Source organism: Rhinoraja longicauda, chromosome 4 (assembly GCF_053455715.1).
Source record: "Rhinoraja longicauda isolate Sanriku21f chromosome 4, sRhiLon1.1, whole genome shotgun sequence".
NCBI lineage: Eukaryota > Metazoa > Chordata > Chondrichthyes > Rajiformes > Arhynchobatidae > Rhinoraja > Rhinoraja longicauda.
Genome location: NC_135956.1, coordinates 49,961,562 through 49,985,459, shown reverse-complemented (window position 1 = coordinate 49,985,459; position 23,898 = coordinate 49,961,562). Strand labels below are relative to the sequence as shown.

The window sequence follows — 23,898 nt, the reverse complement described above, 5'->3', positions numbered from 1 at the left end:
ATAAGTACAGCCTGCTATGTTCATCTCCTTGTTTGTACAACTACTTCAATAAATAACTAATTAAACTGGAAAAACAACTGGAAGATCTATTCTGTTGGGGTTTGCGTAAGTTCATTCCGACTCCCAGTGTAGTAATGGCAATTAGAAAAGAGTGTATTGGAAAAGTCTGGAAGTTGCCATTACAGTGAGGAAGAGGTTTACCATAATGCTGCCTGGATTAGGTTTCTGAGTTGTCATTTTTGAAGGGTGCAAAAGAGGTTCATCAGAAAGCTGCCTGGATTTAGGGGTATTAGCAGTCAGGAGAGGTGGACAAACCTGGATTGTTTTCTCTAGAATGTCAGAGGTTGAAGGTAGACCAGATATAAGTATATCAAATTATGAGAGGCATAGATAGGGTAGACAGTCAGAACCCTTTCCTTGGGTGGAAATTTTAAAGATTAGAGGGCATAGCTTCAAGGTGAGAGGTGCATAGTTTAAAGATGTGCTTGGCAAGTTTTTTTACGCCGTGGTTGGTGAATAACTGGAATGTGGTGCCAAAGGTGTTGGTGGAGGCAGATATGATAGTGACACTTAAGAGACTTTTTAGATAGACATATGGATATGCAGGGAATGGAGGAATATGGATCACGTGCAGGTAGAGGAAATCACCTTGGCATCGTGTTTGGAACAAACATTGTGGGCCGAAGTGCCTGTTCTTGTGCTATACATTAATAATTCTGGTCCATCTACTCTCATGAATATCAACAAGAAAGATAATTATTATTTCAGAAGATGCTTGTTTCTTTTATGGTACCAGTGGATCGATGGTCTAGTTAGTTGCATCTAATTTTAGTGTCATACTAGCCCAAGTGGACCCGTTAGGCCCAAACCTCTCCTGCATTCGGGCAATATCCTATCCTTCCCCCCTCCCCTCCCCTCCCCATCCCCTCCCCCACTCCATCCCCCTCAACCCCCCTTATCCTCCCTCCCTCCCCCCTTCCTCCACCCCCTCCCTCTCTCCATCCCCCTCCCTCCCAAGGAGAGATAGATTTAAACTTTAAAATGTGAATAACAAAAAATATAACACTGATTTCAATGAAATTTCTTCCATTAGCGCCAAAGGGACGACGGTGAGTAAGATGGGCCTGAAATGGTTGCGCTATCGTGTACCATTTTGGCTGCAGTTCAGGAACAAACAAACAAGAGTTTTAGTATATAGATATTGAACTGTTGGATGTTGTTTACATTTGGGTCTGTTACCAGAGTGGAGATGTACTGGACAAGAATGACTGCTGCCATGGGTTCTCGTTCACTGTTCCTATTATATAATGGTAAACTCGTGACTCGTGACGAATGTGGACAGAGAATGGAGCTAACTTTGCCCAGTTGATTTGAGAAATAATTACACTTATATTAGTCCTTATGCATACTCTGCTGTGGTATTTTTATAAGGCCTTATGATAATGGCTGAAGTCAGCTGTAATATATTGGAATTCCTCCCAGTCAGAGCTATCGAGTTATACAGCACAGAAATAGGCTCGACAGCCCACCATGTCTATGCCAATCGGCAAGTACCCATCTACATTAATCTAATTTCCCAGCATTTAGTCTGTAAGCTTATATGCCGTAGAATACAACCCATTTTTATACTGGAAGCATTTTCCTTCTTAGTTTATAAAATGAGAAAACTAGACCAGACACTGAATACTTCAGCAAAGAAATGTCTGCTTAGCTACAGCAACTATTTTTTGGATACATTTATCTTTAGGCAATGATCAGTTTTAATTGATGCAGCAAAGGATATTTGTGGCCTATTCTTGGAACTCTAAATGAATCAGTGACCCATTTTTCTAATTCACAAATGATGAAAGGCAGTGAAATGACATCCTCTGAAAGACTTGGACATTTATATTTGTGCCATTTGTTTTTTTATGTTATGTGGACCAGATTTATATGATTTTGACTCCGAGTTTATGTTTCAGAGATGACCCAACTTGCACTGTTTCTTAGCCTGGGCTCACACATGTTGGTTGCATCCCAACTGATTTACACAAGGAACGCCTCATTACCACACAGATGATAGGTGTAATTTGCAGGCACTGAGCACCGTAATCCAACGAGTCAGAGGCTGCATTCTGGAGACTTGAGCACGATAATGTAGGCTGGCCCCTTAGTACGGTCTTGAGGGAGTGCTGAAATGGTGAAAATGACTTCTATCAGACGATGAAGTGAAACGGAGGGGCTGGCTGCTCTACTATAAAAACATAAAGCGCTGGAACTATTCAGCAGGTGAAGCAGCAGGAGACTTAGACCCACAGAAAAGAGCGCTCCCGACCCCACAATCTCAACATCATAAAATCACATATAAAATCATGAGAGGAATAAATCAGGTAGATGCACAGATTCTCTTTCCCAGAGTAGGAGAAACGAGGACCAGAAGACATAGGTTCAAGGTGAAGGGGAAAAGATTTAATACGAATCTAAGGTAACTTTTTCACACAAAGGGTGGTGGGTGTATGGAACAAGCTGCCAGAGGAGGTAGTTGAGGCTGGGACTGTCCCAACGGTTAAGAAACAGTTAGACAGGTACATGGATAGGACAGGTTTGGAGGGATATGGACCAAACACAGGCAGGTGGGACTAGTGTAGCTGGGAAATGTTGGCCGGTGTGGGCAAGTTGGGCCATCGGCCCTGTTTCCACACTGTATCACTCTATGACTCTAACAGGAAATAATGAAACAATGCACTTCGTGTGTCTTCAATTTGTTGGATGAATGATGACCTATGTTTATCATGTGGTGGCTAAAATTCCTCTCATATGTGGAATTTTTTAACTGAAAGTGACTTTTCTCTCACCAGCAGTACCATGGCAGTCCCAATCAATTACCCATCATCACTTCCAACAGCAATAAACTTGGTTATTTATTCCCTGTAGTTTATTCCTAAATGTGCTCTTCTCTTTACAAAGTTTAGAGTCGCAGAATCATGGAGTAACATAGAATTGAAACAGGCCCTTCGGCCCACTGAGTCTGTGCCAACTATCAACCACCCATTACATTGATACATTAATCCTATTTTTTATTTTCCCCACGTTCTCTTCAATTTACCCCAGAATTTTAACCACTAACCTTCACACCAGGGCAAGTTACAGCAGCCAATTAACCTACCAATCCACACATCTTTGGGGACTTGAGAGAAAACTGGAGCAACCACAGTAAACCCATGTGGTTACAGGGAGAACATGCAAACTCTATACATACAACATCTAATATCAGCATTGAACTTGCGTCTCTCATGCTGTGAGTCAGCAGCTCTACTAACTCCACTCCTATGCCACCTGAAGCTGAAAAAGAAAGAAGAGTAATGATTCTGTGTCTGTTTGACTTTTGAAGAACCAGCATCATTTCGCTGAGATGGCCTTGAAACCCTTGAAAAAGAGCATGGCCAGCTTTGAAAGAACCCTTGATAAAATTTACAAACATGAGGACCAGAAAGGGAGGTTTAGTCAGCAGAGGTGCACTGGGATTGGGCATGTATAATGAGATGGGTATCATGGGGGGCATACAAGAAGGGGGGAGAAAATGTGGAAAAAGAAAACAATACTGGGAGTAGGAGTTTAATCCCTGGTGGTTTGTCTTTGGTATATATGTATTTCTCTTTGTCATTGTTAGGGTCAGGATGTCTTCGTCAGGGGCAAAATGCCAGTCACCCAACTCAGGATTGGAAGTGGCGCGGACTGACAGTGGTCACAGCGGGGAAAATGAGATGGTCAAGTTAAAAGATACTTAGACCCATAGATTCATACAGCACGGAATCAGAATTAATCGAGGCATTAATGTTGCATAAAATTTGGCTACTGCCTTCCTGTAACACAATAGGAACCATCCATTAATAATATCGCATCAGCTGTAAAGCCCTTTGAGATTGTCCTGAAGTCATGATTGGGGCTGAATAGTTCAAGCTCTTTCTCTTCATTCATGAAGTCCCATTCCTACTAATTTAAAATAGATAATCTGACTGCACCCTATCAGATTTGTTTTTCTTTACCCTATCTATCTCTTTCCCACCCTTCTCTGTAACCTCAAACTAATTTGTTTTCTCTTTCCCCGTTTTGATGAAGGGTCTTTGACCTGAAACATTAACTGTGTTTCTCTCTCTGCAGATGCTGCCTGGCCTGCTGAATTATTTTTCCAGCATTTTCTGTTTTTATTTCTGATCTTCAACAACTGTCACCGTGGTAGATCATTTCTGTTTGTTAAATGCATGCTGGTTTAAATGATTAATTTTGAAGTAAAATAAAATATAACTGAATGATCTTGCTTCAATTATATGTTGGGAACATTTAAATGTCAAGTGTGGTTAATAACCCTCAAAATAGAAACCATGAAAAATTTGGACAAAGTAGCTTCTTATAACGGCATGTGTGCTAGGTTTTTCCCCCATAATTAGTTGAGTGAGATCCTCATTTTATTTATTTTTAAAAAGGGTTTTTTTTCAGACAATATGATTTCTTGCACAACAGGATGACACGACTTGATGTGATCTCAGAGCCATGGATGCAGAGAGATGTCAGCTTTTCCACGAATATCCCAAATTGCCCTCAAGGAGCCTTGGTTTTTGACAGCTTACAACAGTCCCGGCAGAGGGGTCATTCAATGGAGAGTATTCAAGGACTTCACAGACCACACACATGGTACTGATTCAAACACCTCAGTTAAGCTGAAAAGCATCTTTTAAGGATTGGTTGTGTTTTCATAAACAGTGTCAATGACATTCTTTACAGTATTGGTCACCAATCTGTACACCAGAATACAAAATGCAGAGCAGGCAAAATGATGTGGCAATCTTAAGGCTGATGGAAGTTGATACAAAAATGATAGCTAGACATTACCACTGTGGTTCAAATATTATTCTAATAATATCCATATAATTCATAGGAACTGCAGAAGTTGGTTTGCCAAAGAAAGACACAAAATGCTGGAGTAAGTCAACAGGTTAGGCAGCATCTCTGGAGAACATGGACAGGTGACATTTCGGGTTGGGACCGTTCTTCAGAATGATTGAAAGTAGGAGTAGGAAAGAAAGCTGGGAAAGAGGAGGGACAGCGCAGAGTATGGCCAGTAATAGGTGAACACAGGCAAGTTTTGATAGGCAGATTGGTGGACAAAGGCCAGAGATAAAATCACAGGTTTGAGTCCAAACGGATAAGGAGTTATGAATTGTGAAGTTCGGAGATAGAAACAAAGTGTTTGAAATGATCACAGGCTCCCTGAAATGCAAATTGCTCTTTTGTGCAGCTTTTACCTCAATGAGTGCAAACATTTTAAAAAGAAATAAAAGTTAAAATTCAACATCTCCCGACCAAATGTAAAATAACTTATCTGTTCCACCAATCAAGCTGTGGGATGGGAAAAAAGAGGGGCAGGATAGTGGGAGAAATGGGTGCGAGGGAGGAGGTGGCATAGGTAAAAGAAATTGGGGAGAAGGGGGAATATTATTCAGGACATCCATCTAATGACAATCTCACGTGCGTTCTAGGCTGATAGTCCTACGACTGTAGCATGTTTATATTTGAAATCCACAGACATTTACAGAGTCTTTTGCATAGAAACATTCTTTTCAGTCCATCTGGCCATACTGGTATTAATGCTCCAGATGAGACTCTTTCCGCCCTAATTCCATGTAACCCTATCGGTCTATCCTTCCGTTCCTTGCTAATCTTTCATATCCCCAAGTTCATCTCTGATATTCATATCAATCACATCTTTTCATAATGTGTTACAGCTCTCTGGGCAAAAATATTTTTTGCTGAATTTTCTTTTGGATTTATCTATGAGTATCTCACATTTTTGGTCTTTGCTTTCAGTCTCTTCCTACATTTGGAAAAATCTTCTCCATGTCTAAGCTGCTGAACATTCCAAGAAACTGATGAGCCATTTCAAATAATGTTCATTGACGTCTTATGTTGAAGAAAATCACTCCAAGTTCAGAAACTTGGTTTGACAGTGGTGATTTCACACAATTATGCATCAAATGTAGCTGGGACTCCAGTGACTCCAGAAATAATATCATGTAACATTCATATTGTATTTTTGTAGATTTTGTATTTACTCTTTGTTTTGAAACCAAGGGAAATGTAGTTGCTCCTGTGTAGCTGTCCATGATGGCAATTAGATCATCCCCTTCACATGCAACATACATCGTTACTGAATGCTATTATGCTTTGTACTAATACCACACTTCTCGTGAACCATAGTAAGGTTGTGAAGGAAAGCTCTTCATAAAAATGCAATACATAAATCATAGTGTGTGCCAAGGATTTGCACCTAAATAAGCTATTTAAATTACCAAAATGAATTGATATGCCTACAGCAATTAGAGAAGTTGAAGGAAGAATGAGTATACAATCATGGTAATAGAAATTATTTATCAGAATTCAATAGGGAGTAACGTTCAGCTCAGCAACCTACAAGAGCTGATGGGAAGCTCCCATCAGGGGGGACCTCATTGAAACTTATTGAATAGTGAAAGGCCTGGATGGAGTCGATGTGGAGAAGATGCTTTGACTAGCGGGAGAGTCTAGAACTAGAGGCCATTGCCTCCGAACAAAAGGACGTACCTATGGAAAGGAGATGAGGAGGAATTTCTTTAGTGGAATTCATTGCCACAGATGGCTGTAGATGCCAAGTCAATGGATTTTTTAACGCGGAGATTGACAGATTCTTGATTAGTAAGGGTACCAGGGGTTATGGGGAGAAGGCAGAAGAATGGGGAGAGTGGGAAAGTTAGATCAGCCATGATTGAATGCGGAGGAGACTTGTTGGGCCAAATGATCTAAATCTGCTCCTATAACTTACCTATAACTTATGAACTTATGAAGGGAGATAAGGAAGGATCAGGTAATACATTTTTCAAGATGCTCTGTGAGGTAACAGCAAGACAAGAAGTGTGCTACAGTGAAGGATATGTTAGAGATAAATTATCCTGTCAAAATACTGGATGCCTTTGACAGCAGATGCACTTGAGGAGAGAGTTTGTTTGGAGAATCTGTGGGAAGCATACGTCTGATTTTTCTATAGCAGCTCAGATTGAAGCTGGTCCATTGTCAAGGAGAAAATCTTAGAACTTGCAGTGTAGACTTCTGCAAATGTTTCAGTAGAACTAGACTAGTCTGACAATGTCAATCACCAGAAGGACAAAGGTAACAGGTATATGGGTACTTGTAGCTTCCAAATCTCACACAATCCTGACTTAAAAATATATGGTCTGTCCTTCATCATCACAGGTTGTAAATCCTGGGACCCGAAACACAATACACTGTGGAAGCAATTGACCAGAAGGACTGCAGAGATTCATGAAGGCGACTTAGCAGAAGCATGTCAAGGGCAGTTAGTGACGAGCAATAAATCCTTGAAAGAATACATTTTAATAAAACATAATGGAGATTTGAACAAAACACAAAGTGCTGGAGGAATTCAGCAGCCAAGCAATATCTGTGGAGGGAATAGACAGAAGACATTTCAGGTTGGAGCTCTTCTTCAGAAGGTTGTTTGTTCATGTCCCTCTACAGATGCTGCCTGAACTGATGAGTTCATCCAACATTTTACTTTTTAATCAAGATTTCAGCAACTGTAATCTCTTGTGCCTCCATTGCAATGGAGATTTAGTGGTCTAGATTTATAAGTACTTGCATGCATGCTTTTTAGTGCTTGCCAGCTATAGGGAAAATCAAAACCAATTTCTGCTCTCACTCTGGAATTTATCATCCAATAAATATTTAAGAAGACACATGTAAATGTAATGTTAATGATGTGAATATGACAGTTAATGCATTTGCTACTGATATTATCATTGTTATAATGCAATCTATTGGTGATATGCCTTCTTGGAAGAAGCAAAGGGAGTTAATATGGGGACACTGCCTGGAATGCCTGGGCCTTGCCTGTTGGAATTTCTTCCCTAAACCTCCTTTCCTTTTCTTCCTCTTTGCAGGCCTTCAACAAAACCATTCTGACCAATTTCAGGCTAAAGCCGCTCCTAATGTAACCTTTCATGTCTGGGCATCAAATTTTGCATGATTATGCTTCAGTGTACCCCGTCAGGATTTTTACAATGTTAAACGTACAATGTGTTCAGGATGAGTTGCCTGCAATCAGGAAAAGGATAGAAAGACAGAGGCTTTCTCATGAAGATGAACTAAGATTTAATTTTAATGATGCTTGTTGTATTTTGGCCCTGTAGGGAAGATTATTTTGGGATGGAAGGGGAAATTGAATGTTAACTTCTTGATATATTGGATTAAGTTTAAGGTGACGGTGCCAAACCACTGAACTATGATCTCACCACTGCACATAAGCTTGTTTCATTCCTACAGAGGGTTTGGCTATACCAAACAGTCTTCCCAATCAGCTGAAATGTCCAGTAGAGTTACAAACCATGCACCACATTGCACATTAAACTCCTGCTGGCAAAGATATGAACATGTATACCTAGACATTTAATTGCACAATGTTGCTTTATTTTCAACATTACTGCTTATTTCTTGAGCACAACCACTTTTTAATATTCTGTGCCAGTCCCCCTGTCATGAGCCACCCTTGTGAGGCTTGATGCAATTTATGTGTCAAGGGTTCACAGGATGACATTATTTCCCATGTAATATTAGTTTTTCAGAAAAAATTGGATCAGTTGGTTATTCTGGGGCAATACGATCTTCTCACCCCAGTGGCAAGGTAAGTGACGAGAAGTTGATTAGTATGGGTGTCAGGGGTTATGGGAGAAGGTAGGAGAATGGGGTTAAGAAAGAAAGCTAGATCATCCATGATGGGCTGAATGGCCTAATTTTGCTCCTATCACATATGAACTAAGTGCTTTCAACAACTTTGGGCCCTGTGCCCCATTAAACTCCCAATCATTCCCCTACCCTCCAATTTGTATCCGAGGAGCACTCTAACTCTACAATTCCTTTCAGTTCACTGCCAATCCACAAAATACTTTGCACCCAAGCCTTGAGCGCCTAACACCCCAACTTTCAGCACAAAATGCCAATTTCTTGTTTGGACTCCAAGCTTCTGCCTCAGGTGATGGGTTCGGATGCATCATTGCCCAGCCCAACTGCTGGAGACTGCCCAATGACTTGCTTAACTCTTGTCGTGATGTTCTGTTGCAGAATCATTCTACTGTAGAATCCAACACCAGCTTTGTACCTTTGTACCAGTGGTAAAGCTGATGCCTTTAGCACACAACCCAGCAACCTTTTAGAAGTTGTCATCTTGAGAGACCTCTTCTCAACAAAGTAAATCTCCAGATTCACATGTGGAACATTTGCATTCATTATGTGGTTGCAAGGTGAGTGCATAATCAATATAAAGGTAGAATTGACTCACTTGAAATAATGTGATGAAAAAGAACACAGGGTATTAAAACTGAGGATTCAGTGGTAGTGTAGTGGTAAAAATATTCATAGACCCAGGAGCAGATTTGCTGTTAGCCAGCTCCAGAAATAAGTGACAGCATGCAATCCATTAGGAGTCAGATCCTCCACTGAGACTTCAGGCTCGCTATGCCAAGGTGCAATTTTATGTGCCTGCTTACAGAGGCAGTAAAAATATTTTTCATATTATACACTTTACTAGAAATTGAGGCTTAATAAATAATATTCCAGAGCATGATGTCATTTCGGACACAGATGACTGACAAGAAAACCACACGGACTGAAATACAGGGAATCATGTAAGGCAGTTCTGTAGAATCGGACAGGTATAATGTTCATTTCACTTGTCCCAAGGCTAGTTAATAGGGTGAGATGACATGAGAGTTACAGATAGAGAGGGTTTCCATTATCTGGCAGAGTTTGAAAATGCCTGATTTGAATGAGTTGCTAATATAAACCTGCTTGAGCTAAAGGCAAAACAGGGCTTGTACTATTTTTGTTTAAACTATTTTATGTGAATTATGGAATAAAATTGAAAAACAAATTCTCAAAAATATTTTTCCTATTTCTCCTAGGGGGAAAAAAAAGTCACTGAACTAATGGAAATGGACTGTACTCTGCAAAACTAAAGTAAAGCTCGGTGCAGGCAAATGGAAAGAACGGGAAAAATGACAATTGGCTCGTCACCCAGAACTGAGCAGCAGTTTTGCTGTGGAAAGACTTGCCCTACAAGTTCTAGCTGAGCTGAGCAACAAGGTGCTTGGGCAAACATCAAGACAAGTGAAGCCCCAGACAGAATCACTGCCTACAAAACACAGTCAAAAGAAAAAAGGATCACTTTGACACTGGTGGAAGAAAGCAAACCTGCCAGAATCCATAGCTAAAGACGCCAGGATTCAAGAAAAGAATGGAAATAACATAAATCACAGAAAAAAAAGTAAGGCAGAGAAAGTGCAAGGGATTACAAAGTACAACGAGTTAAGGGCCTGTCCCACTTTAGGCGATTTTAAGGCGACTGCCGGCGACTAGGCTGTCGCCGACAGTTCGCCGGGTGTCGCGGGCATGATCGTGAGGAGTCTTCCAAGAATCGTAGTGGATCTCAGCGCGTCGCTGAAAAATCATCCGGAGTGAAATTTCTCGGCGACAGCTGGCTTGTCGCCAGGTATCGTTGCTTATTGCGGGCGCTGTCGCCTGCTGTCCCCAGGTTTGTTAGGTTCTCTTAGATGCATTTAGAAGCACATAATATTAAAATAAGTAAAGTCATTTCGAAATACCATAAAATGCTTGTGTTTAACCCATTTATTTACCGTCAGGACATTTGACAGGTAGATTGGAGGCGACAGTTTGATGGTCAGGTAAGCGTGGGAATTTTTGCGTTGTTTATGACCATCAGCCATTACATTTAAAGTGGGCTCCCAACCCAGATATGCAACCCAGAAACCAGATATGCATCTCCCATACATTTTCAAAGAATGCCCACACACTTTTCACAACCCCCTGCTGCTGCTGCTGCTGCTGCTGCTGCTGCTGCTGCTGCTGCTGCTCCCCAGTCCCCAGTCCCAAATGGAAATGCTCGGCGCCCTCAAAAAGCTCCCTTCTCCCCACACACAGTTGTTCTTCTCTTCATCCATTACTCGCCCGCAGGTCGGCGTCTCTCCACCGCCCACGCCCACGCCGAGGGGAGGAGCCTGATCCCTCCTTCAATCCACAAAATAACACTCCCACACTCCCTCGCCTTCTTTTCTTACACCGCCCCCTTTTTTTGGCCCATTAAACATCATCACCATCTTTTTACGGGAGGGGAGGGGAGGGGAGGGGGGCAACCCACCGGCAGCTGCGGCACCCATGGCAACGGCGCTGTAGGCCGCAGGCTCCGGGTTAACACTGACTCACCCGAGGAGTTTTCCTCTCATCTCCCTTTCCCATCCCATCCCTCAGGCTGTCCCGCCCCGCCCCTCCCTCCATCCCCTCCCCTACCTGTGGAAGCTGGTGTACTTGTTGTACACGGCCGTGCATCCATAGGCCGTGCAACTGGTCGGCATTATCTTTAAAAATAACAAATCCCCCCCCCCCCCAAAACCTCCTACACAAAATAAAACGAAGTTTCCATCACGCATTTGTAACGCCTCTGGTGCCTTTTTCCTCCTCCCCTTTGTTTCTCAATCTCTCTCTCTCTCTCTCTCTCTCTCTCTCTCTCTCTCTTGCTTTCCTTCCCCCCACCGGACCTCCTTTACTGATGGCGGGTTGGTGAGTAGAGACCTTGCTGTTGGTGGGTGGTGAAAGTGGGACATTCAGGTTTAGTGCATGGCGTGAGTAGTTGCCTACTCTACAATTCAATGATAGATCAGCCATGATATTATCTCTTTACAACTCGCCCTCACTAACCCTATATCGTTTCATTTGCTCCAAGTTAAATTTTGCAAGTGCTGAATTCTGTTCACGAACTTAAAATGTAGTGGCCAGTTGGAGTCACAAGAGACTGTGGGTGATGTAATTTAAAGAGAAAAAAACAGACTATTGTAGGAATTCAACATCCGTGGCACCTCATCAGGACTGATTGGCTAGTTTTTTTTGTGCTACATGTGTTCTTTGCAGAAATTATGTATTTGCATTCTTGGGCACCTGTTCATCTATACATTTGTAACATTGGGCAGTTTTTCAAGATTATTTCTGTTGGGTTTGAGCAATGTTCTGAGATTTGGTTTGTTTAAAAAAGTACTGATGCAAACTGATGAAAATGCTCCCTTGAGACACCACCTGATAATTGCCACACTTTGGGAGGGTTTGGTGGTATTAGATTAAACCTTTATAACAATACTAAAAGTATAAACAATAATAAATGTAACCTTATAAGAATGGTATTCTTGAAAAAACCTTTTCAGTTATTCAAAGTTCAATAGTTAGCAAAAAATATAATTTAAATATATTTAAAAAAATCAAAATTAAACGCAAACCAAATTTTAACTTTTAGTATAAATGTCTGTTCAAATGTTTCTGGTTTTATGTATTTCCTTTTTTCATTCTACCCCTTCCCTTGTTATCACCTATCCTTGTGCTTTAACTCTTTTCTATATTTCTTAAATTCATTACTTTTTACAAAAATCTTTAATTTCACTGACTAAACAACTGACAAAACCTCTGTTGTTCTCAAGGCAGACAACTGCACATTTCCACTGTCATAAAGAGAAATAAGTGCTTACTGACATCACCCACAGACAGATAAAACGCTATCAAAAGATACGTCCAATATTCTTTGCTCTTCTATGACAGAGCAGATAGCTTCTCTTTGTTAGTTCTTCAATCAGTTTTAATGCTGAATATAGATAATATCTAAAGTTTCAGGAATACAGGCCTAGCCAACACAACTACCCACTATAGTCCCAAATCATCGTTGCTAATTAGCATTTTATGCCACTCCAAGGTCATATTTCCTTCTTGGTTTATTTACCAGCACTGAACAGAATAATCTAGAAGAGAGTGCACGCATTAACTTTAGAGTGGTATCCTTGATGTTAAAGCAAAAATCCATTTGACCTTTTTATATATTTTGCCTTTCCACAAAGGGTTCTTCAGTTAGATTCTTGCTCGTCCATAGTTCTTGTCTTCTCGGAAAAAAAAATCTGTGGTGTTTAATTAGAATCCCAAATGGATGACTCCACATTCAATGCTGAACTCCATTGTCATCGTTTTCATCACTCCCAATTTGTTAATGCCGTTTCTTAATTTTCTGTTTCTATCTACACTATTTACTGCATGAGGGTGTTGATCTGAAAAGTCACCTATCCATATTCTCTTGAGATGCTTGACTCACTGGGTTACTTCAGCATTTAAAAAAAATCTTTCTTTGGTAAATCAGCATCTGCAATTACTTGTTATTACACTATTTACTGTTAGCAATGTCATTAAAAGGTTTTACTGGTTTGGGAACTATCCAAGTCTGCAAGAAATTGCAGTGAGGTGGGGATATAGCCGAGTCCGTCAAGCAAACCAGGCTTTCCGCCTCTGACTCCATGTGCACTTCACGCAACCTCGGAAAAGCAGCCAACGTAATCAGAGACTTGTCTCACCCTGGTCATTCCTTCTTCTCCCTGCTCTTTTTGGGCAGATCCCCATCTGTTATCAGGATTCTGAATAGTCCTTCCATAAGCTAGGGCACTGTCCGATTCACCTCTACTACTTGAGATGTGATCTCTACTACTTGAGACTGCTTTTCCATCACGTAAATGGGCCAGTATCCTTTGATTCATCGAGAACACATGACGGACATATTCTTCTTTCCTTCAAAGACGTCTGCATAGAAAGAGGTTTGTTGCAAACTGACGACCATTGGCAACAGACGATGGAAGATGCTGAACGGACAAGACTCCCCGAAGCAATGAGAGATTTGTTTGTTTTGCTGACGATTGCTGAGATCAACACTTCTCGACAATTATGGAATCGCTTCAAGAATTCAATGTCTGAAGATTAACTTCAAAGAGAACGGAGAACAATCGATGATCCAAATATCATGATTGATGAGAGGCATCATGATCAGTCTCTGTTGTATATTCAAGACAAGCTTGTGAATTACAACAAGACACTGGGATACTTTCATGTGCCACTACCAAGACATGGAAGGATGAACCTTGATGATGACAATCCAGAATTGCTGAGTGAACTGCAGTACAATAGACCTGAACAACAGTGATTTGTTGAAGAGAAGGAGCCTCTGCTGAATGCTGAGCAAAGAGCAGTGTATGACCATGTGTGCAGCTGCTTGGAAAGGAATGTTCCTTCAATGTTTTTCATTGATACACCAGCAGGAATGGGCAAAACAATTCTCATCAATTTGATCCTCTCCAAAGTTCGAGGTCAAGTTGATGTTGCTTTTGCTGTAGCATCCTCTGGTATAGCAGCTACATTGATGCCTGGTGGAAGAACTGCACATTCTCGATTCAAGATACCCATCGAAGTGACCGATAATACCATGTGCAACATTGAGAAGAACTCCAACATAGTTCGTTTGATCAGGAGTGTGAGACTGATTGTTCGGGATGAGTGCCCAATGATTAGGAGGGAGAGCTTTGAAGTGGTGGACAGAACTCTTCAACATTTATGCAAAAAGAACGATGAGCCTTTTGGCGGCATTCTTACCTTTTGTTGTGCCGATTTTCGCCAACTCCTTCCTGTTGTGAAATTGGGGAAATGATGCTGATGTTGAAAATTCCTGCATCAAGAAATCCTATTAACGTTTAAATTGTTATATTTTGTTATTCACATTTTAAACTTTAATAAATCCCTTTTCCACTTGCTGTGCCCGTCAGCCGCCCATGCGCAGTAATACCTCCATGTTCGACGTCACAATGGAAACCCGACGGGCGGGAATGGCAGCGCCGCCAGAGAGCCCCTCAGAATGGAGGGAGGAGATAAGGGGGGATGGAGTGGGTGACTGGGGCGTGGGAGGGGAAGGGGGGGAGTGGGTGGGGAAGAAGAGAGGTTGAGGGGATGGAGTGAGGAGTGAGGGAGGGGAGGGGAGGGGAGGTTTAAGAAAAATCGCGATTTTCATTGAGATTTTTTTTTTTTTTAAAGGCATTTATTTTAAAGAAAAAATTGCAATTTTTCCCAACATCACAATGGCAACCCCATGAGTTATGGGCCCAACGGGTCCACTTGGTCTAGTTCCTTATAAAATTTCAAGAATTTGTATTCAGGTTTAGAAGGATAAGGACAGAATATATCATTTCAGATTAAACAGGAATGATAGAAAAACACAGCTAACAAATAAGTAACTTGAATAAATCCTTTGGTCAGCAGGAAAATTCTCTGCAGAAGTTACAATTCCACAATGACATTCTTATTTTCTTTCACAATCGGGGAGTCAGACATGAATAAGAGCAGAAGGGAGAATAAGTCAGGTCAAAGAAGATCGCACAAAGGATAAGGAGTTTGTACATAAACCATCTCCAGCATGCATTTTATACTAATTAAAATTAGTACTATATCCTAGGAAGTAAATAAACTTCCTGAATAAACTTCCTCCCCTTTGATTGGAATGGATGAGAAATCCAAGAAAATGGTGTTGATTATATCTATATAATATAGATATAATCAACAACATTTTCTTGGATTTCTCATCCATTCCAATCAAAGGGGAGGAAGTTTATTCAGGAAGTTTATATATATATAATTATATATATATATATATATACAGTACTAAAACTCAGATCTTGTATATATATATATATATATATATATATATATATATATATATATATATATATATATCCGTATGTAAATAAAGGTATTTCTGTGATTTTGCAAAAATGGTAAACCATAGCGCCACAATTTTTGCGCCACCTTAATGACCACTCTCGTAGACACTCTTTATAACAAGTTTCATTTAAATCGGTCTTATATTTTTTCAATTACAGAGATTTTAAACTTCAAAAACTTCTTTCATAAAACACCTTTTTCCAAGCGCTGCTGTCCATCTGACATCACCACATGGCACGCACGGCCTCTCTCTTCACTCGCACAAAACAAGATGGACGCCGTTAGCGGAGTCGCCCGCCAGCAATCAGGGGCTCCCCTCTCATCTCTCCCCTCGCTTCTCTCCTCTCTCCCCTCGCTTCTCTCCTCTTTTCCCTCACTCTCCCCACTCTCCCACACCCGGGGGACACTCCGAGCAGGAGCGAGATGCTCTACCAGCTATCGCCTGGGCCCAGCGCGCCACCGCCCTATCCGTCTCCAGTAGTCCGGGCTCGGCCAGGCCACAGTAATGGCCGCACTCCGCAGCTCCCTCCTCTTCCCTGCACGCTCCGTAAGTGCCTTTCGCCGCCAACGGGTCCGCGGAGGGGAGTGGGCGTGGGGGCCGAGTGGGTGGAGCGGAGAATGGGGGTAGGAGTGGTGTGAGGGTGGGGGGAGGAGAGAGTGGGGGAGGCGGGGGTTGGGGGAGGAGAGAGGGGGGCTGGTGGGGAAAGGGGGGGTGGGGGAGAGTGAGAGTGGGGGGGACAGGGAGGGTGGGAAGAGAGAGTGGGGGTGGGAGGGAGAGTGGGACTGGGGAGGGGGATGGCGGGGTTGGGCGGGAGGGGGGTTGGTGGTGGGGGGAATGAGAGTGGGAGAAAGGGGGGCGGTGCGGAAAGGGGGGTGGTGGGAAAAGGGGGCCTGGGGGAGAGTAACAGTGGAGCTGGGGAGGAGAGAATGGGGGGGTGGGGGAATGGGCCCACTGTCTAGTATATTACTAAAACTCTCTGTCCGTGTGTATGTGCGTTTGTGTGCAGCATAACGTTTGTGGTTCGCACAGCCAAAATGGTACACCATAGCGCCACAATTTTTGCACCACCTTACTCACCATTATCCTGGGCATCATCTCTAACAACTCTCATTCAAATTGAAGCAACATTTCTAAAGCTAGAGAGATTTTAAAGTTAAAAAAATTCCTTTCTAACCCATTTCTTGAAGGTCGTCAGCGTGTGACATCTCAATGGGACCCGTGCGACTGTGAGAGATGAGCTCACGCTCCCCCCCCCCCCCCCGTCGGTATTCATTGTGTGACATCACAATGGGACTCACACGTCTTGAACAGATCAGCTCACTCTCGACCGCACCCCCCCCCCACCCACCGGTATTCAGCGTGTGACATCACAATGGGACTCACAGAGTGGGGGTGGGGGGTGGGGAAAGGGGGGTGGGGGAGGAGAGAGTGGGGGGAGGGGGTGGGGGAGGAGTGGGGATGGGGCGGGAGAGTGGGGTGTGGGCAGGGAGAGTGCGGGTAGGGTGAGGGGAAGGGGAGGGGGGAATAGGTGTGGGGAGGGGGAAATGGGTGTGGAGGCAGTGCTGGTGGGAGTGGTTGTAGGGGAGGGGCGTGGGGAGGGGCAAGTGGAGGTTGGGGCAGGGGAGGGGCAAATGGGGGTGGGTAGGGGGGATGGAGTAGGTCAGTGGGGGGAAGAGGGGGATTGAGTGGGGGGTTGAGGGTGCTACAATACAGGAGAGGCTTTGGGTCCAGGGCTCACTCACTCACACCCTTTACAAGAAATGGGCCCAACGTGTCCGCTTGGTCTAGTATTAAATATAATTTGATATACCATAATGTGTGGAAAGGCTGTGGAATCCAAATATCATTAACCAACATGGTGAACCTTTATTGGGTCACTTCATCACCATCAACTAAAAACCACAGGTGGCTACCTTTAAAAAAACAATATAAAACTAATAGAGAATGAAACCATAACAAAGGAGTCTCCAAAACATCTACAATTTTTGAATGCTCCATTAAACATTTCTATCCCTATGGTTCTAACAACCTACATAAGAAAGACCACAATCACATCTCTGGGCACTGATGGCTAACATGTCCTGAACAAGGCATTCAACGAGGCTGAACCACCCAGACTTACCATCCAGTCATCCCCAAATCCCATCCACAGACAAGGGAGTTGTGACTGAGTGCATTGTCCAAGCCGAGCAAACATTTTAGGCTTGATATTCCCAGGTTATCTCACATCCAATAGCTGATAGTTTCAGATCCCCATGGAAGTTAATGTAACACCCTATGTGATTTGTATTTGTATTACTGTATTCTGCGACCATTGTTCAGAACGACCAAATGTTTTCAAGGAACTCAAATATTTAGGGAATCATATTTAATGCAGGGTTTCCACATAACCACTGGGATTACTGTTCTGCTGATGTTATGCACAACATCAACCTTCATGATTTGTTGTGCCCAAATAAAAGATTATGATAAAATGACCCTCAAAATAGAAGCGAGAAACAATCATTTTTTAAAAGAAATCCGTTTACACCTGTAATAAATGCAAACAGATTAAGGCATGTCCCCAAAACTTGAGACATTTTTTTGGAAAAGTGGATTCTGCTAATGCTGCACTTACCATCATCCAGATACAACTGGTCCAGTTCTTGAGGCTCTCGTTTCACTGTAACTTGCAAGGGAGTTAAATCCTGGCCATTCTCCCCTTGGATTGGTGGCATCATTGATGGACTGGATTGAGCCTTATTCCTTGGAGACTTCTGAGCTTGCTGTTGTTGCCCCCTTGCTGCTGAGTTTGTCGGACTGAAGGGTTGCACGTAAGTTGCCTCTGGTGAGGAGGAAGGGCCTTGAGGAGAAAGATTGTTGGGATACAGAGCATGTTGGAAGCCATGGGAACAGCTACTGTTCAGGTGCTGAGCCATCGGGGGCTGCATCAGGCATTGTGCAGAGTGAGTCGGCGAACCTGGATTCACAACAACTGATCTGTTCACATCTTGAAGAGCAGGCACTGTTGTTCCAGACTGTCGGTGGCCGAGCTGGGTGTTGGCTGTGCTGCTGGCGCACTTTGCATAGGGGGCAGGTGTGATTTCGTGCTGCTTGTGACCTGATGTAGGGGAGGATGACAACCCAGCATTCCTCTGTTGACACGAAGGAAAATTACTGACAAGGCAGGAACTAGGGTCTGGTGTAATCTCGGGGACCATGACTGGTTGGGAGTAATAGGGCTGAGACAAGGGGCTCATGCCATGATGAAGTGATCCGTAGACCAAGGCCGGTTCATAGTCATCGGCAGGTTCTGTTTTTATAACAGGAACTGAGGAGAGAAGAAAACAAGGCGATAGATATTCAACTATGTGTGGGTCTGCGGGTAAGATATTTTGCAAAATAAACACGATTCTCAATCAGTCTCTGTATGTCAGTGACCTCAGTCTCCCACTCAATAAAAATTGGATGAGTCACGCGCACAAGAAAGTCACAGCTGTTTTTCATATTGAAAGCACTATTTCTTTTGGAATCACCCTTACCACAAAGCATACTGTATAAACACATTTTTACAGGCCTGCATTGTAACAGAGGCCTGCAGCCTAAAGCCTCCACCAGTTCACATTCATTACGCGGACTGAGTGTTTTAAAATATGGGCTTTGGAAAAACAAGAAATATGTTAAAATAATCCAGTGAAGACAATTGGCCAAGGTCGTTGAATAGTCATCTGAAATTATTACAGGGATATTATTACTGCTGTCAAGGCAGTGGAAATGGGCGAGATGATACTAAGGAGCAGAAATCCACTGAAGTCAATTGAACCGAATAGTGGGAGGATTACATTTTGTCTATAAATTTCTTTGTATATTTTTCCTCAGTCATAGATTCATACAGCATGGAAACAGGCCCTTCAGCCCAACCTGTCAATGCCAACCAAAATGCCTCATCTAAGCTTGTACTATTTGTCTACATTTGGCCCATATCCTTCTAAACCTTGCCTCTAAACCTTTCCTATCCTTTGTGTGTGAAAGTTGCCTCTCAGGGTTCTATAAAATCTGTCCCCTCTCACCTTAAACCTACACCTTCTTGTTTTTCATTTCACTACCCTGGGAAAAAGACTCTATACATTCATCCTATCTATTCCCCTCATGATTTAATACACCTCTATGAGATCATCCCTCAGCCTCCTGTGCCCCAATGATAAAGTCCTAGCCTGCACAATCTCTCCCTCTAGCTTAGGCCCTCAAGTCCTGGTAATGTCTTCGTAATTCTTCTCTGCATTCTCTCCAGCTGAATGTCAACCTTCTTATAACAGGGTGGCCAAATCTAAACACAATAGTCAAAGTGTGTTTTCACCAATCTCTTGTACAATTATAACATTACCTGACTTGAAGGTCAGTATGCCAAAGGCATTCTTCACCACACTTTCATTCTATGATGCCAATTTCTGGAAACTATATACCTACACTTCTGGATCTCTCTGCTCTACAACACTCCCAGCGCCCCATTGTTCACTCTGAAGGTCCTGTCCTGCTCTGATGTCCCAAAATGCAATATCTCCACCTTCCTCCAACATCCTCTGCTTTCTACCATGATGCCAGTTCTGTATCAAGTTTGCTAATTCTCCATTGATCCCATGCGATCTACCCTTTCAGAACAGCCTACCATGCGGAACCTTATCTCCAACTAATCACAATCATCACTGCTCTGTTAGTGCTACACTTCGGCTACTGACAAGGCACAACAGTGATTGGTTACAAACTGCTCGAGTTTGGTTTTATAAACAAACTTTGGGTCAGTTTCAGCAGCTGTGGGATTAGGAGGAGTACATCGATGAGCCAAAACATTATGACCACTGACAGGTGAAGTGAATAACATTGATTAACTTGTTGCAATGGCACCTGTCAAGGGGTGGGATATATTAGGCAACAAGTGAACAGTCAGTTCTTGAAGTTGATGTGTTGGATGCAGGAGAAATGGGCAGGAGTAAAGACCTGAGCGACGTTGACAAGGGCCAAATTGTTATGGCCAGTCGACTGGGTCAAGGCATCTCTGAAACGGCAAGGCTTGTGGGGTGCTCCAGGTCAGCAGTGGTGAATACCTACCGACAGTGGTCCGAGGAGGGACAAACCACAAATTGGCGACAGGATGTTGGGCGCCCAAGGTTCATCGATGCGCGAGGGCAACGAAGGCTATCCCATCTAGTCTGAACCGACAGAAGGTCCACCGTGGCACATGTCACAGAAAATTTTAATGGTGGTCATGCGAGGAATGTGTCACAATACACAGTTCATCGCACCCTGCTGCGTATGGGGCTGCGTAGCCGTAGACCGGTCAGAGTCATTTCGCTGAATGCATTCAAGAGAGAGCTAGATAGAGCTGTTAAGGATAGTGGAGTCAGGAGGTATGGGGAGAAGGCAGGAACGGGGTACTGATTGAGAATGATCAGCCATGATCACATTGAATGGCGGTGCTGGGTCAAAGGGCCGAATGGCCTACTCCTGCACCTATTGTCTATTGAGTGCCCATGATGACCCCTGTCCACCGTCGGAAGCGCCTACATTGGGCACTCGAGTGTCGGAACTGGACCTTGGAGCAGTGGAAGAAGGTGGCCTGGTCCAATGAGTTCCGTTTTCTTTTAGATCATGTGGATGGCCGTGTACGGGCGCACCGTTTACCTGGGGAAGTGATGGCACCAGGGTGCACTGTGGGAAGATGACAAGCCGGTGGAGGGAGTATGATGCTTTGGGCAATGTTCTGCTGGGAAACCCTGGGTCCGTCCATTCATGTGGACGTCAATTTGACATTTGTCACCTACCTAAGCATCATTGCAGATCAGGTACACCCCTTCATGGCAATGGTATTCCCTGATGGCAGTGGCCTTTTCAGCAGGATAATGCACCCTGCCACACTGCACAAATTGTTCGGGAATGGTTTGAGGAACATGATGAAGTGTTCACGGTGTTGCCCTGGCCACCAAATTCTCCAGATCTCAATCCAATTGAGCATCTGTGGGATGTGCTGGATCTATGTCCGATCCACGGCGGCTCCTCCTCGCAACTTACAGGACTTGAAGAATCTGCTGCTAATGTTTTGGTGCCAGATACCACAGGACACCTTCAGGGGTCTTGTAGAGTCCATGCCTCGGCGGGTCGGCACTGTTTTGGCGGCACACGGTGGACCAACAGCATATTAGGCAGGTGGTCATAATGTTTCGGTTCATCAGTGTAAATAAGCACTTTCAACACTGCTTGTACAAACATCTCAATGGTACCAATAAACTTGAAAAGGTGTGTGGAATTTTAATTTTTAGTTTTCCTTCTCTCCAGAGATGCTGCCTGTCCCGTTGAATTATTCCAGCTTTTTGGGTCGATCTTCGGCTTAAGCCAGCATCTGTTCTTACACAACTTATCTTCTTTCTGCTTCCTGTCTTAAAGTGCTGTCAAGATTTTTTTTGTACTTAGTAAGCAATGCCTTGCACAGATATTGATGGACTTCCCTTTCTGCCATTACTATATTGTTGCCATATTGTCATTAAACAATTAAAAATGAACCCTGTTCTGACTGATATATTCTCAGCTTGGGGTAAAAAGAGAGGTTTAATATAACCTTCCTTCGCCTTCTGGATAATTACCTCCTCCAATAATTAACAGCTTCTCCCTGAAGTAAAGGCATCACCATTGCTAGGTACTTGGCCATGATGGCTCAGAGATTAGTCCTGACCAGAATCAGACTGCACCAGCTAAGCCTTGGATTTATAGAGCATCTGACATGTCCCTTTCAGAACAATGACCCAATGACCAGAGTGGTGATGGTGTCCCAGACCAATCAAATAGGAAATCCTCAGATTTCCGTTGCCATCTCCTCCTCAACCACAAAGTTAATTCATAGTTAATTCTTCCAGTGAGACACATTAATTGTATAAATTTAATGCAATGATGCTGATCTGACTGAGTTTTACATTGCCCTGAATAATTATATTCTGTCCCAATATGCTTAACTGCAAGAGAGACATTGCTACAACATTAAAAATATTGCTAAAAATAGAGCATTGTAATAATAATGGCAGATAAATACAATGAACCAGGGACAATTGCAACAATATTAATTAATGATTCAGCCATCAATAATTTCTTATCCTTGTGCTTGTTCTCTCCTTATCCTGGCGCTGGGTATTACATTCCCAGTCATTCAGCACACACCATATCATGTCTCCCAGCATCTCCACACGTGGAAGAAGATGGCTATTTCCTCACAGCAGATTGCATAGTTTATATAACTGTTAGATGTGTGGAGCCTACATTGGAGCAGAGGAGAGAGAGGGGCGAGGGGGAGAGAGAGAAGGGGAAGAGAGAGAGAAGCTGAAGAGTGGGAGAGGGTGGGAGAGGGGGAGAAAGGGAGAGAAGGAGGGGGGAGTTGGAGGGAGAGGGAGAGGGATGGAGGGAAGGGGAGATAGAGGGCAGGAGAGAGAGGAGAGAGAGAGAGTTAAGGGGAGAGGAAGAGAGACACACAGAAAGACAGAAAATTCATGAAAGGGTGAGAGTTCGAGAGAAAGAGAATATAAGGAGGGAAGGAGAGATAGAGGAAAAAGGAAAGACAAAGAAAGTGTGAGGAAGAGAGAGAGAATAATAGAGTGGAGTGAAAAAGAGTAAGTGGGCGAGAGAACGACAAATGAGTGAGAAACAGTGAATGAGAGAGAGAATGAGTGTGTGAGAGGAAGGAGAGCGGCACGTGCCAGGATGTGATATGAATAGAGAACCAGGCCAATAGAAAGAAGACGATGTACCACAATGAAGAAAGGCCAAATTGATTCTGAGCAAGCAGTTGGGCTTTAGTTTGATGACATCCAAAAGGCAGTATGTAGAACCCTGCCAATACCGTACTAGACCACAGCCCAGATTTGTGTGCACAGGTCTCTGGAATGAAATGTGAACCTAAACCTTCTGAATATCAGGCAAAAGTGCTGTTAACTGACACATGGTTCTTAGTAGATATAATGTAATTTAGATTTTTAATGCAGTCTTATTAGAGGATCTGGGCAACACTCTCAGGGAATACATTTATTGCCCATCCTAATTGTTCTTGAACTGAATGGTTTGGTTGGCCATATAAGAATACACTCGTTGGTAGACCTTGAGTTACAATTCAGTTTCGGGATTGACCGTTGAGGCCTCTAGGTTTCTCGTTTGGTAATTTAACCATTACACCACCAGTAAACCCTAATTGGGGCTATTATTGGAAGAGAAATGACATG

The 23,898-nt window shown here is 43.0% G+C and overlaps 1 protein-coding gene across 2 annotated transcripts in view; it reads right to left on the bottom strand.

Annotated features, from left to right (window-relative positions):
* The window catches only part of nfatc1 (nuclear factor of activated T cells 1), a 204,182-nt gene that overhangs the window by 79,089 nt on the left and 101,195 nt on the right, over positions 1-23,898 (bottom strand). The window contains exon 9 of one of the 2 annotated variants that reach the window (XM_078398631.1): positions 18,282-18,974. The exons of the other annotated variant lie outside the window; for it this stretch is intronic. Within the exon in view, the coding sequence (XP_078254757.1) occupies positions 18,282-18,974 (693 nt within the window). The remainder of the gene's footprint in view (positions 1-18,281; positions 18,975-23,898) is intronic. 2 annotated transcript variants of the gene reach the window in all.